General features: G+C 45.5%; 1 protein-coding gene across 1 annotated transcript in view; it reads left to right on the top strand.

Moving 5' to 3' along the window:
- The first annotated feature begins 3,451 nt into the window (after positions 1–3,451).
- Positions 3,452–14,505, top strand: part of UBR3 (ubiquitin protein ligase E3 component n-recognin 3) — an 89,066-nt gene continuing 78,012 nt past the window's right edge. Inside the window, exons 1-2 of the mRNA XM_053359955.1 lie at positions 3,452–4,039; positions 13,821–13,960. Of these exons, the coding sequence (XP_053215930.1) occupies positions 3,573–4,039; positions 13,821–13,960 (607 nt within the window). The 5' untranslated portion in view covers positions 3,452–3,572. The remainder of the gene's footprint in view (positions 4,040–13,820; positions 13,961–14,505) is intronic.

Genomic DNA, 14,505 nt, shown 5'->3' with positions numbered 1-14,505 from the left:
GCGAAAACCCGGAGCAGGAATCTGGCGCCTGCCCTGGAAGCGCGTTGGATTGGATTGGATTGCCATATATATTCATAGCTGTCAACTTTCAGATTTGAAAATAAGGGATCAGCAGCCTCACCTGTCCCGGGGACAGTCTACAGGATATCTAACAATCCGGGATAGCAGCGGGAAACGGCGCTGGAATAAGGGAATTTCCCGCAAAAAAGGGAAGGTTGACAGCTATGTATATATTTCAGAAAGTAAAGAACCCAGGACACTGCGAAAGTTGTGGGGCTTTTTAAAAAATTATTTTTTAGGAAGAACCCTAACCCTAACCCCCCCCCCAAAAAAACCCACTCTGCGATTTTTCTTTTGGAAATAGTTTTATTTGGTTTTACAAATGAAAAATTAGTTACAATGCCTAATAAAGGTAAAGGGACCCCTGACTCTTAGGTCCAGTCGCGGACAACCCTGGGGTTGCAGCGCTCATCTTGCTTTATTGGCTGAGGGAGCCGGCGTACAGCTTCCGGGTCATTTGGCCAGCATGAATAAGCCACTTCTGGCGAGCCAGAGCAGCACACGGAAACGCTGTTTACCTTCCTGCCAGAGCGGTACCTATTTATCTACTTGCACTGCATGCTTTCGAACTGCTAGGTTGGCAGGAGCTGGAACTGAGCGGGTGGCACTGTGGGTTCAACCACAGAGCCTAGGGCTTGCCGATCAGAAGGTTGGCGGTTCGAATCCCTGCTCCTGCCAACCTAACAATGCCTAATACATATCCATAAAATGAAATTTTCTGAATCTCGCAACTTCCCCCCACCCCCTCCAAGGCTCCTATTGTCAGCATTTCCAACTGCATATTCTTTCATAGTCTGTGTTTGGTATCTATCCATATTGTCCATGATATTTGTTACATTACAAGCGAAGTTAAAACCCTGCTAACGTTTTCTTCTGCTTTCAATCAACTTGCCTAAGATCCAGGACAAAGCACCACCTTTTGGAAATTCAAACCAGATGTCAATTCCGCCTTTGAAATCCAGTTCATGTCCGGGAAAATCCGGACGTATGGCAGTCCTACACCAGGGAGAAGCGGTTTGGGGAGCGAGATTGATTCAGCACAGTTGTTTTCCCTTCTGCCTAAAAGCTCCATTGGATCAGAGGGGTGGATCCACCGGGTTCTGCGCAGATTTTTAAGCGATTGCAAACCCACTTAAAGCTCAGGATTCAAACGTGCTAACTTCAGTACAGATGGCAGCTTTTAACTATTGCATTTCATGTAAGCCGCTTATGTAAGATGTTACGTGTTAAGTTGTGGGTGAACATATCAGACGACATAGCGATTCTTCAAACAGCTCTTATTTATTCACAGGCCAGAACAGAACTGAACTGAAGGGTTCAGCCAGCCTGCTTATATAGAGCTCCACTACAACGCAACTGTAACAACTTTCTGTAACTATCCAATCACTGAACGTCACTTTCAATCCCTTATTTGCATATGTGGACCTGAGTGAAAACTATCAACAGTATCCCCCTGCTGGCCCAGGGTGAGAACTTCAGTACATAACATTACAGGGAAGCAGCATACAATTCTCAGCCAAATAAGCTGCTTTCAGAAACCCAACGCCCGCCAGTAGTACAAGCCAATCCATGCCTACTCAGAAGCGAGCCCCGTTGCGTTAAGTAGGATTTACTCCCAACTTGGTGTAGCTTTTGGGGAGCTATCTGGGATTAAAGGGCAGCCAGTGTCCAATTAAACCCTGTGGCGGCCCCTAGGTAGTCGAAATCTCAGTGCCCCCCAGCAAATGATCTCCTAATACTTGACTGTAATTTTCTTTCAAGATCATTATTTTGATTTGTTGTTGCGGGGTCCCTAAAAGGTGTAGGGTCGGCCCCTAGGCCTACTCTGCCTATTTGGTAATCAGGCACTGAGGACACCCAGGCGCATTGATTCAAAACTTTCTGTGGCTTTTGCATATTTGCAGCCATTTGTTTCACCACTTTTTGTGCTGGGCCTTCTATACCACTGCCTGCGGCGACAGAGGTTAACAGAGTGCTATCAGGAGTGGGGTGCATCCAAGGCAGCAGTACATATGGTGGAATACCCTTCCTTGATTATTTTCTTTCAAGAACAAATCATATTATTTTAATCTGTTGTTGTGGGGCCCCTAAAAGGCATGGGACACATAGGCCGGTGCCTACTCCATGGGGATAGCCAGGATTTTTGTTGACCGGGGGACAGAACCTCAGATTTGATTTTTACTAATTTTGGGGAGGGGGCAGCAACCCTCTCTGCCCATGGCCTATTCTACCTTTCTGGTTAGCTAGCACTGCTTCCAAATCTAGTAGGTGCCTGAAGTGAACGACTATCGGTCAAAAAACGTCATCAAACCTTCCTTATGTGTAGCTCGAAGGCCCTTCGTGTGCATGCCACCCACACAGTTGCTCCCCAGGGGTGCCCAAACTTTTTTCAAAGAGGGCCAGATTTAATGAAGCGAACATGCGTGAAGGCCGACCATAGTTGTTGAGGGTTGAAGTTGTTGAGCTTTTTTTTACGATTTTACCCCAAAGTTGTTGAGCTTTCTTTAAAACTGAAGTTGTTGAAATGAAATTAACTGACACAGGGGCCGGATTAGGCCCTCGAAACAGACTTTGGACACGCTTGCCTTAAAAACCAGCGTTTCCCAAGCTTGGGTCTCCAGCTGTGGTTGAACTATAACTCCCATCTTCCCTAGTTAGCAGGACCAGTGGTCAGGAATGATGGGAATTGTAGTCAAAAGAACCTCCAGCTGTGGTAACCCAAGTTTGGGGAACACTACTTGGGGGTTGCTGTTTGTATTTTGATTATATATTTTGTGGCTTTATTTATTTTTGTGGATTTTGTTCTGTGAACGGCCCTGAGGGCATAGGGCGGCATATAATAAATAATAATAATAATAATAATAATAATAATAATAATAATAATGCAACCCAGAGGAGCCAACTTGAATATTGAGGGGTGGGGCAGGTAAACCTCACCTCACATGACCCATCACCTGATGCGGTGCACAGTGCCCATTAACTTTGGCCTCAAAAGTTTTATGGAAAGTGGGGTGTCCCTTCGGCCCCTAGGAGTTGGCTCCTTATGCCTCTAACTAAAGAGTTGGGTCGGGCCTCCGTAACGCGCGTCTCGCTTCTGAGTGGACACTTTGGCCGAAACACGCCGCTTGGCTCGCCGTGTGTCGTGTGAACGCCGCGAGCGCTTTGCGTTTCACGCGTGTCAGCAGGCGCACCAACCCGCCCTGTACACACGTACATATATAAACACGCAGGTTCCTCGGAGGCTGCACACCGGAGGGGGCGGGTGTGTGTACAGTAACATCAGGGCGGGGAGGCGCCGCCAGCAGCCAGCCGTGCCAGAAGGAGGCGGCGGCAGCGGCGGGTCGAGCCGAGGAGGCGGCCTGAGGCGGGCGGGCAGGGCGCCGGCTTTCCCGGCTATCGCGAGAGGCGGCGAAGGGAGGGGAAAGAGGAGCCGAGAGGGCCGCGAGCGAAGGAGCCCGGCGGCCGGAGCTGCGTCGCGGTTGCTGAGGGGGGAGAAGGCCGCTGCCGCCGTCATGGCGGGCGCCGCCGGGGGCTCGAGCGCCCAGGAGAAGCGGGCCACGGCGTCGCGCCTCAAAGCGGCCCTCAGCCTGAGCGCGGACGAGAGCGAGGCCGCGGCGAGCGAGCTGCGGGCGCTGCTGGAGACGGTGCTGAGCCCGCCGAGCGGCGGCGCCGGAGGAGGCGGCGGCGAGTCGGTGTCGGAGGCGCTGGCGTGGTGCCGCTGCCTGCTGGCGGGCGGCGAGCCGTGGGACAGCTTCGTGCAGGCGGTGCGGGCCTACGACCCGGCCACGCTGTGCGGCCTGGTGTGGACCGCCAACTTCGTGGCCTACCGGTGCCGGACGTGCGGCATCTCGCCCTGCATGAGCCTCTGCGCCGAGTGCTTCCACCAAGGCGAGCACGCCGGACACGACTACAACATGTTCCGCAGCCAGGCCGGCGGAGCCTGCGACTGCGGCGACGGCAACGTCATGCGGGAGGCCGGGTGAGTGCGCCGGGGGGGACGACCTGGCTGGCTGGGTTGGGGGTGGTGAGGGGAGACGCTTGTCTAGGGCGGAGGGGGGGGGGAGGCCAAGGGAAGGCCTTCCGGGCGGGTATCTGCGAGGGGGTGGCAATCCCCCACCCCTCCATAAAATACCCGAGGGGGCACCCCCAAAGTGGATGGGCACTGCCATTCAAATGGTGCGTGTGCGCCACGTCATGCGATCGGTTATGTGAGGTGGGTCTTTACCTGGAAAAACAGACAATATTTTATTCAAGTTGGCACCCCTGGCATCCCTTTCACGGACAATAATGGTGAAAATAATAGTACCAGGGAGGACCGGTTGAGTGTGTGCCAAAACCAGACCGAATCCATCCTATTAAGTAACCCAGAGCAAGCATGTTTCTGCGCTCATGGGCTCTGTTTTGACTCCACAGACGGACAACAACAACAGAATTATTATTATTATTATTATTAGCTATATGCCACTCATCGGACTGGGTTGGCCCAAGCTCTCTGGACAGCTCCCGACAAAAAATAGTAAAAACCCGACAGGAGTCAAACACTAAAAACTTCCCTGAAGAGGGCTGCCTTCAGGTGTCTTTTAAAAACCACATAGCTGTTTATCTGTTTGACATCTGCTGGGAGGGCGTTCCACAGGGCATATGTGCCGCGTAATCCTAGGCGTGTCTGCTCAGAAGCAAAGCCGCACTGAACTAAATGGGACTTGTGTACTCTGTAAAGTGCTGCACACATTGATTGAATAATAATAATAATTTTATTTATACCCTGCTCATTATCTGGGGCGGCTTCTAGCACATATAAAAACGTAATAAAAGTCAGGTATTAAAAACTTCCCGATACCAGTAATAATGGATGCAGAATTGCAGCCTGTTTGCGGAATAAGTTTATTTGGTGAAGTGAGCTTTATGGAAACTTTGGTCCAGCAGAGGTTTTTTCATTGGGGCAAAGGTGGCTGTGCACCACCAACCTCAGTTTGGCCTTAGGCAGTGTCCACTTGCCCTCCTTCTGCCTTGCATCCAGCCCAGGAGGTGGCACTGATCATTGGCTTCCCTCTCTGGAGCCTCCCCGTTATATAACTTGGTAGGATTGGGGCAAAACTAGAATTAATTTGTTCTGTGTGTCATTTGCTGTTGCTCTACCCACGGTTGACCTTTCTGCCTTCTGTCCTTAATGTGCACCGACTTCCACTGCTTGTGTTGCAATGTGAAAGGCTTTAAGATGTCACAGCACTCTTTATTTGTTTGCTACCTCTGTGCGGTTTGTCATGTGGGTTGAAATTCTCGCTTCATCCAGAAGTATGCATTCCAAGGGGAGAAAATAACAATCATCAGACGTATATTATGCAAATCTTGACAGGTGAATCTTGCTGGTATGTAATCTATGGATGACGGTCTTGTAAATGCATCCTTGGTGCGTGTTACAAGTTAATGGCTTGCGCATGCTTATGTGAAAGCATTGAGAGTGAAACCAGTACTAAAGAGTAAAAAGTGGAGCATTGTAACAGTGAACATTTCTGTAGCACTTTCAAATGGTCTAAATGTGTAACATGATCCAGTTATCTGACAGAGAGGTGAGTTTCAAACCAGGGATTTTCTGAGTATTTGATGGTATGTGAAATGAGAGAAATGTATGTACAGTTGTACCTCGGGTTAAGTACTTAATTCGTTCCGGAGGTCCATTCTTAACCTGAAACTGTTCTTAACCTGAAGCACCACTTTAGCTAATGGGGCCTCCTGCTGCCGCCAGAGCACAATTTCTGTTCTCCTCCTGAAGCAAAGTTCTTAACCTGAAGCACTATTTCTGGGTTAGTGGAGTCTGTAACCTGAAGCGTATGTAACCCGAGGTACCACTGTATTGGAGAAGACAGATGGATGCATGTCCATGGAATGAATACACATGATCACAGATTTCATCACGTTGATCAAGAATGCCAGCAAACGTATGATCTTGTGTTTTTACAGACACATTCCATCCATGTGGTTTTATGCACAAAAGCGTGATAAGGAGTAACTAACCCAGAAATCAGTCTTTAGATTTTGCTCCAAACCATGCCATACGTACAATACAATTCTACCTTCTACTGCTTGGTTGTGTTGGTCTGTATGTGCCTGGGTGGGTTTTATAGACCATGTAGACACTGAGTGATGCCACAAGGTTTGGTGTACAGCCTTACACCTAGGATCCCTCCCCCCCTTGGCTGTTGTACAGTCTTCATGTTGCACAACCCAGTGCTTCTTACTCCTGTTCTTGTGTGGCATAAAGTAGAAATATTGTGTACATTAACGTACCGTATTTTCCGCACCATAGAACGCACTTTTTCCCTCCTAAAAAGCAAGGGAAAATGTGTGTGCGTCCTATGGAGTGAATGCAGGGGGGAGGCAGGCGGGAAAAGCCCCCAAGAGCCGCACACAAGCTCCGTGCGCTTTTGCGGGCTTTTCCACAGGAGGGAGAAGGGACTGACTGGCCGCATCAGTCCCTTCTCCCACCTCCCAGAAGAGCCAGGAGAAGCCGCGATCTCTTTAAAGGGGTTGCACGGCTTCTGCGGGCTTTTGCGAGAGGTGAGGGAATCCCCCCACCTCCCAGGAAAGCCAGGAGAACCCTGCGCAGCGTCTCCCGGCAAGGTGAGGCTGCACGGGGCTAAAGGGGAAGCCAAAACAGCGAGCAGGATCCATCCTGCTTGCTGCCTTGGCTTGTGCCATAGCCCCGCTCAACCCCTCCGGCAGGGAGAGGTTGTGCACAGCCTGTACGCTGCTCTTTGGGGCTGGGGGGGGAAAATATTTTTTTTCTTGATTTCCCCCCCTAAAAACTGGGTGCGCCCTATGGTCCGGTGCGCCCTATGGTGCGAAAAATACGGTACTTAAAAGGCGTGAAAAAATTGTAGAATTTGGGTCTCCAATTGTGGGGCAGGGGAAGATAGACACACAGGTAAGGATGCTGAAATAATTTGTGGGGAAGAGTGATGCTTAGAGCACTGTCAGCCTGTTCAAGTGTTACTTTGTCCCAGGATAAAATTTGTGTGTGCTCCCCCTCTTTCCCCTCATTACAGGTAGAAGGTAACTGTGGAAATGAGCTACTTCCAAGTTTGCTCCTGCAACACACCTGTTTTGGCTTGAGTACCACTAACACATTTTGCCAAACCTCTCGGTGCTGTGGATGCTGCTGCAGTCTCCCTGCAATCTTGCTTGTGCATGCATGTAGCCCACATATACACAGAGCCCCCTTCCTCAGTTGATCCATTATCAGCCCCTTCCCACTAATCTATATGATCAGTCTGATGACCAGGAATGAACAGTCTGCCTTCCGAACAAGGTGCTGAGCTGGCACAGGAAGCGGGTGGCGCTTGGGTCTAAACCCCTGAGCCTCTTAGACCTGCCGATCAGAAGGTTGGCGGTTTGAATCTGCGCGACGGGGTGACTTCCTGTTGCTCTGTCCCAGCTTCTGCCAACCTAGCAGTTCAAAAGCATGCCAGTGCAAGTAGATAAATAGGTACTGCTGGGGCGGGAAGGTAAACAGCGTTTCTGTGTGCTCTGGTTTCCGTTATGGTGTCCTGTTGCGACAGAAGCGGTTTAGTCATGCTGGCCATATGACCCAAAAAGCTGTCTGTGGACAAACGCTGGCTCCCTCAGCCTGAAAAGTGAGATGAGCACCGCAACCCCATAGTCGCCTTGACTGGACTTAACCGTCCAGGGGTCCTTTACCTTTTTTTACTTTGCTGAGCTGGCCAGAGACATAGTGCTGTGTATCTCCTTAAAGTTTTGTCTTATTGGCACCACTTCCAAAATGGGTGGAGTCTTGTTGGGATACTGCCAGGGAGACAAAGTCCATCTGAGCCCCCAAGCCGGCTGCCGGACGATCCATCGATCTCCCGTAGACACGCAGTATCAGCAATTAGCGACACGAAGCCTCAGAAATAGATTGCCACATTCTTAGGCTGGTGCACACTCTATCAGCAGAATTCATACAGCAAAAGATGCACAGCAGGAGAGCATATTTACAGTTTATTCAGCATTGGTCAGAACAAAGAAAAACATGACCGCCTGATTCAGCGTTCAGGCACGAAGAAGGGAAAACGAAAGCAACTGAAAACATAAACATCCTGTGAACAGGAAATACGCAGACTCTGTGACTCACAAAGCCTGCTCCCTTTTAAGGTGGAACGGAAATATCCTAACAAGTCTTATGGGGGGGGACAGAAAAATTTGTGGGGGGCATGATTTGGCCTCTAGGCCAGGAGTCAACCACCCCATCCTACGTTATTTAATTGTACAGTGGTACCTCAAGTTACAAATGCCTCGGGTTACAAATGCTTCTGGTTACAAACTCCACTAACCTGGAAGAGTTACCTCGAGTTGAGAACTTTGCCCCAGGATGAGAACGGAAATCGTGTGCCGGCGGCGCAGCGGCAGCAAGAGGCCCCATTAGCGAAAGCACATCTCTAGTTAAGAACAGTTTCAGGTTAAGAACGGACCTCTGGAACGAATTAAGTTCGTAACTAGAGGTACTCCTACGGGGATTTCCTGCAATGCGGTGGTTCCTGGTAGAAGTCAAAGGGTATAATGTGCTAAGCGGCTTCTTGTTGTTTTTTGAAGCATTTGAGGGTGGGAGTACCTGCTGTTGCTGCAGTAATGGACAGATGTAAAGCTGTGAGGGTGTAATTTCAGCAGCGCAGTAGTGTTTTATTGGCAGGGCGAGACGATGAAGTGCTGCCAAATTATGGAAGAGTCACTAGCTGTCATATTGAACACATGTGATAGCTGGAGTCATCCTATCCCCTACTCTCATTTTAGTAAGGACTGAAGTGTGAACTCTGAAGGTATGCCAGTATGTAAACAATTCCCAAGTGTCGTCTGATCATCATGATAGACACTGTCCATTGTTGGCAATGCCAGCTGTGGAACTTGGCTGTTTTTATTTTTGTGTGCTAATGCTGTGTCATCACAGCAGGCAAGCCTATAATTAAAATGTAGCTGTGCCTTATAAATTCAATGGGGGAAAATAACATAATGCAGTTGTCATAGTTTCTAAAAAGATTGCTTCCTGATCTGTTTGACTGCTAAATTGCTATGAGAATCTGCCGTGTGTTGCTGGATTCTTCTTGTTTTTTTTTTTTAAATATTTTATTAAGGGTTTTCTTGTTTTACAGTGTAAGTGTAATGCCTCGTATTTTTTTTTTCTTCCATGTAACAATTTTACAAATCTGTTTCATTTGATGAGGCATTAGGGAGAGAAGAAAAGAAAAAAGAAAAAAAAAGGAAAGGGGGTGGAGGGAGGGGAGATGGATGGGGGTGGGGTCGGGTAGCGGTGTTTCTGTTATGCTTAATGTATGTAGAGTTTGGTGTCAGCGTGCTTGTGTTGTTCACTTGTGTTCCTTTGGTGGTGAGAGAGGTTGGGGTTGGCCTAGGGTGTGATTGTTTGTTTGTGATTGGCTGTGGTGATCTTTGTTTTCGTGTGTGAGTGAGGTGGGTGGGTGTTTTGGATCAGGTTAGCCATATTCTTCTTGTTGAAGTTTGCGTCGTTGATTATCGATGCAGTGTGAATGTGGGGACAATGAAGTGGGAATGCGGGATCTGATTGGGGTTATTTTAATTTAGTGATAGTGTGTAGTGGCTGTCTGCACTTAGGTTTTCAGATATGCCAAATACTCTTTTGGATGACAAGTAACAGTGTGTTTTGACAAATCCAATATCATCACATTTGAAGGAGATGTAGCAAAAGTCAATAAAGATGTTTCCTGGATTATATACTTGGAGTTGATGTGCAAATGAACTCAGTTAGGCCTAGTTCCCAGAAATAACAAATGGAATTGTAAGGTTGTTACATGTGGCCATAGGGAACCTAAATTCAGGTGGTCATTCGATGGCTAGCTCCTTGAATTGGACCACTTGTTCAAATACTTTGGACTTCATGTCAATGAGAATCTCTCATGGAAGCAACATCTGGGTGCCATTAAATTATCAAGAGCCCAGGTCCATTGGCCAGCTCAGCAGATTTTTCTGTACAAAAGAAAACCAATGAATTAATGCTGTTCTCAAGATCTTTATGGCTAAAATTATAGCACAAATGTAGAAATCTGGGAAGTTGGAGCAAAGTACAGGTTCTGCAAAATAAATTTGCACTAGCAGCCAAGAAGCTGCATTCTAGTCATATCAAGAATTATAGTGTATTGTAAAGTTTTATCCCAGGGGTAGGCAACCTAAAGCCCGTGGGGCCGATCACCTTCTCAATCCGGCCCATGGACGGTCTGGGAATCAGTGTGTTTTTACAAGAGTAGAATGTGTGCTTTTATTTAAAATGCATCTCTGGGTTATTTGTGGGGCATAGGAATTCATTCATTTCCCCCCCCCACCAAAATATAGTCCGGCCCACCACATGGTCTGAGGGACGGTGGACCGGCCCATGGCTGAAAAAGGTTGCTGACCCCTGTTTTATCCAATGTTTTGTTACCCCTGGGGTAACAAGAAAATTGGCATGTCAGAAAGAAGTTTAGTTTCTATGTTCAGGGAAACTTTTAAATTGAGAATTCAAACATGCGAACCCCACTTTCCGTAAAAAGGCTTACCACCTCCTCTGATACTTGTAATAACTAGTATTTAATTCCCAACAGTCTTGCATTAATTAACGTATCTTGTGAAAACAGTGAATGTGTTTATAACATAAGAGTATGCTAATTGCTGTAGTAACCAATATCCAGTGAGACTTTGTAGTCGCTTTTATGTCTTGGCAAATCTGCTGACTCTTCCCACTAAATTGATAGACGTCACTATTTAAGCTAGGGAACTATCAAGTATAAAAGATAAAACCGCAGTCCCTTTTGGGTAACTGAAAAGGTTGGAGGAAAGTGAGCTACTATATTTTGTGTGTTGCTTCTTAGTTTACAGCTGAGATCTTTTGGACTGTTTCAAGTTCTGGAATAGGAATTTGCCTCTACAATTCTAGATTTTTCTCTTTCTCATTGTTCTCATTCATTCTTCACCTCTCCTTAATATTGTCTACCCTTCCCATGGTCTGTGTGAATATCCAGCAGACCAATCAAGACTGTATTAGTCAAGATCATCCTTGATCTGTTTTGTGTTTTAAGTTTTTCATCAGAGCAAGCAGTTGCCCTCTCTTTCAGGTCAACATTAACAGCTATGTGAAAGATCAGGTTTCTTGGTACTTTTGCCACAGCAAAAATTTCTACTATGCAAATAAATAAAGTTCAAGTCATATCCTGCCTGGCACTACTTTTTTTTTTGCTGAAATCCCTGGTTGATTGTGTCCAGTGTAACGTTTCCTAAAACAACCTCCTTGGCTGCTGAGCCAATGAATGGTGGTCAGTAAAGCTATGATTCACAGTGCTGTGTACCCATACACAATCTCTTGTCAAACTAAACTTTCTAATATTTGCTTTGCCTGAATACATTTTGGCTTTGAAATCAAGATGGATTTAATTATTCATCTACCTCTTCCCCCTGACACTTTAGAGATTTTGGGGCTATAAATTAGAGCATAGAAGCTCAGAATCAGGTAGTTTATATTTGCAATGTGGCTTTTGTCCAATACCACCCCCCCCCCGAAAACCCCAATCTAGTCAAATGCTAAGAGATGCTTTTTGGTAAATCCAGGCAATTATGAAACAGTTTTTTAAATCACTGAGTGGTTTTCTGTTTTAAAATTTATCCAGTTGTACTTTAAAACAACAACAACCCCAGGCTTATGATTTATTAGTGAAACATTTTTATTGACATTATAATTTTACCCCTACACTTTTCTGTGACATTTTTTGTGCACTAATTTTGTATGTGAGTCTTGAATATGCACTTCTGAAATGTCTTATGTTTTTATATAGTTGTAAAACAAATGAAAGAACTTCGTTTGTATTTATGTAGAGGATGCTCTTTAACCAAAGACATTCCAAGATCATTAATATCTAAGGAAACTACTTTAGCTATGACAAGTAAAGTGAGATTTTGAATAAATTATAGAAGGGAAAGTCATATGAGAAATAAAAAAAAATCCACTGAGGATTTTGCTTTGACAGCAAGCCTTCAGGAACGTGTACTTGGCAGGGCAACAAAATAGAAGCCAAAGGTTATTTCAGTGGTTTATTCAAGTAAGTGGTGTTGGGCATACTTTGAGTGAAACTCTTCACGCATAGCTGAGAATGTGTTCTGTACCAGACCTTTAAGTGAAACATTCTTCAGTTATGTCTTAGGAGGATTCTGTTCTCCAAAAAACTTTTTTGTAATTTGTGGAGTCTCTGTTTCCTCAAACATTTAATGTATCTGCAGCTTTTCTTTTATTGGTATTTTTTGCTGCTGCAAGGATAGACCAGTGTTTTTTGTGTGGTCCAGGCAAATCACATCTTACACAAGCTCTAAATTATCTGCAAATAGTTTGATTTCTCTCTGTGTTGGATTTGTGTTTTGTCTTTTGTGTTGAAAGAGCTTCAGTTGACTTCCAGACCTGTATTTCCGCATTTGATATAAGCATTATGTAATAGACACTATAATCCTTCTTTCTCTTTCATTTCTCCTGAAATTGTAACTTTGCTTCTGTTGTAGCATTTAAAGTTGGGTGAGAAACTGTGCTTTCTGAATGTGTGCAAACGAAAGCATTCCAACTAGTACTGCAAGATCCCGTAGTTGTTTGGTAGTACAGATGGTTGTATGGCAAGTCCTATATCAGTGAGCTGTGAGAAATGCTATGATTAGAGTTTTTCTTTGAACTTTCTTCCCAGTTTCTCTACAGTTTATGGCAGGAATGGGGAATCTGTAGCCGACCATATGTAGTTGCGGGAGTTGGGAGTCCAGTAATATCTGGAACAGGCATAGGCAAACTCAGCCCTCCAGATGTTTTGAGACTACAGTTCCCATCATCTCTGACCACTGATCCTGTTAGCTAGGGATGATGGGAGTTGTAGTCCCAAAACATCTGGAGGGTCGAGTTTGCCTATGCCTAATCTGGAAGGTTGCAGGTTTCCCATCACTTGGATTACTTGGTGGGTATAAAGAGTTCTCGTTTCTTCAGCTCAATAGAGCTGGTAAAGATTCAGAAAAGGACAACCAAAATGACCAGGGAGATAGAGCAACTTCCCTTTCCTGTGAGGAAAGGTGACAACAGTTGGCGTTTTTAAGTTTAGAGAAAAGATGAGTAAAACTATGCTTGGTGTGAAGAAAGTGAATAGAGAAAGGTCTTTCACTTCTTACAGTGCAGAACTTGGGGAAATCCAACGAATCTGGATGTTGGAAGAGTCAGGGCAGACAAAAGAAAGTACCTTTTCACTCAGTTAAACTGTACAATTTGCTCCCACAGGGTAGTCACCAACATGGATGGCTTTAAAATAATATTGGACAGTTTCATGGAGGACATGGTAATCAGTGGCAACTACCGGTACTAACAATGGCTGTGCTTCTGAATATCAGTTATTGGAACTTGCAATGAAAGAAAGTGATGTTGCACTCATGTCCTGCCTTTTGGTTTTCTGTAAGAATCTGGTTAGCCACTGTGACATCAGGATGCTGGACCCATTATGCTCTTTTTATATTATTATCAGTGCTATTTTTCTAGAAAAAGGGGTGCTGGAAAACCTCCCTTATTCTCTCAGAATGGCAATGGTGCCCACCTGAGAGGTGCCTGAACTAGTTCCCCTTGAAAAAAGCCCTACTTAGCTTATGTTTACATACGCAGCCATAGCAAGGGGGGTTTCAAAATTAGCAACTATCAGTTCTTTGTTATTAATTAGGTGGCTGAGTATAACTTTGTATAACTTTATTTGTAGGTTTTGCAAAAGGCATCGGATAAAATCAAGCTCAGAAGTTCCGTCTGTTCCAAAAGATCTGTTGATAATGTCAGAACTAGTTCTTCCACAATTCATCTTCTGTCTTATTCAGTACTTACGGGAAGGCTATGATGAACCAGGTATGGATGCTATTAATATTTTTGGAAAAGTTCACAAGGCAGATTCTCAGTGTTGTTAGTTTCATTTTTGTGACAGTCTGTTTTGTTCTGAAGGTAAGGATGATTTCAAACTGTTGGTGAATTGCAAGTGGGCTTTTAATAAAGTGTGATTGTCAGGATTGTGAAGTTGAATATGGTCAGTGAAGCTGAGGTTAGTCTGCTCCCTGCCACCCACGTAAGCAACTCCTTATATTTTGCAAAATGGGAGAAAAGCTGAAATCCTAGAGAAAGTTGATGCAGAGTGTCCTGGGTTACACAGAAGAGAGAGGAGTGGGAGAGAATTATACTTTGAGTGGAGTAAGCCATGGTGTGAACGCTGGGATAGAGGTTAATGTAACTGAGAGGCATAATGATAGAGTGTAAGGGAAGAATCTAGATACCTGATAATGTTAGAATTGAGGGAATGAAAGGCATCACTCTGTGGAAAGGAAACAAGAACTTCCAACATCCTGTCTTGAATATAAAAGGAAAAGAAAAGCCAGTTGCTTGGTTAAAAAAAGTTTATT

The sequence above is a fragment of the Podarcis raffonei genome, chromosome 1, assembly GCF_027172205.1.
Source record: "Podarcis raffonei isolate rPodRaf1 chromosome 1, rPodRaf1.pri, whole genome shotgun sequence".
Taxonomy (NCBI): domain Eukaryota; kingdom Metazoa; phylum Chordata; class Lepidosauria; order Squamata; family Lacertidae; genus Podarcis; species Podarcis raffonei.
Note: the sequence above shows the minus strand (reverse complement) of the source record. Positions and strands in the feature narration are given on the sequence as shown.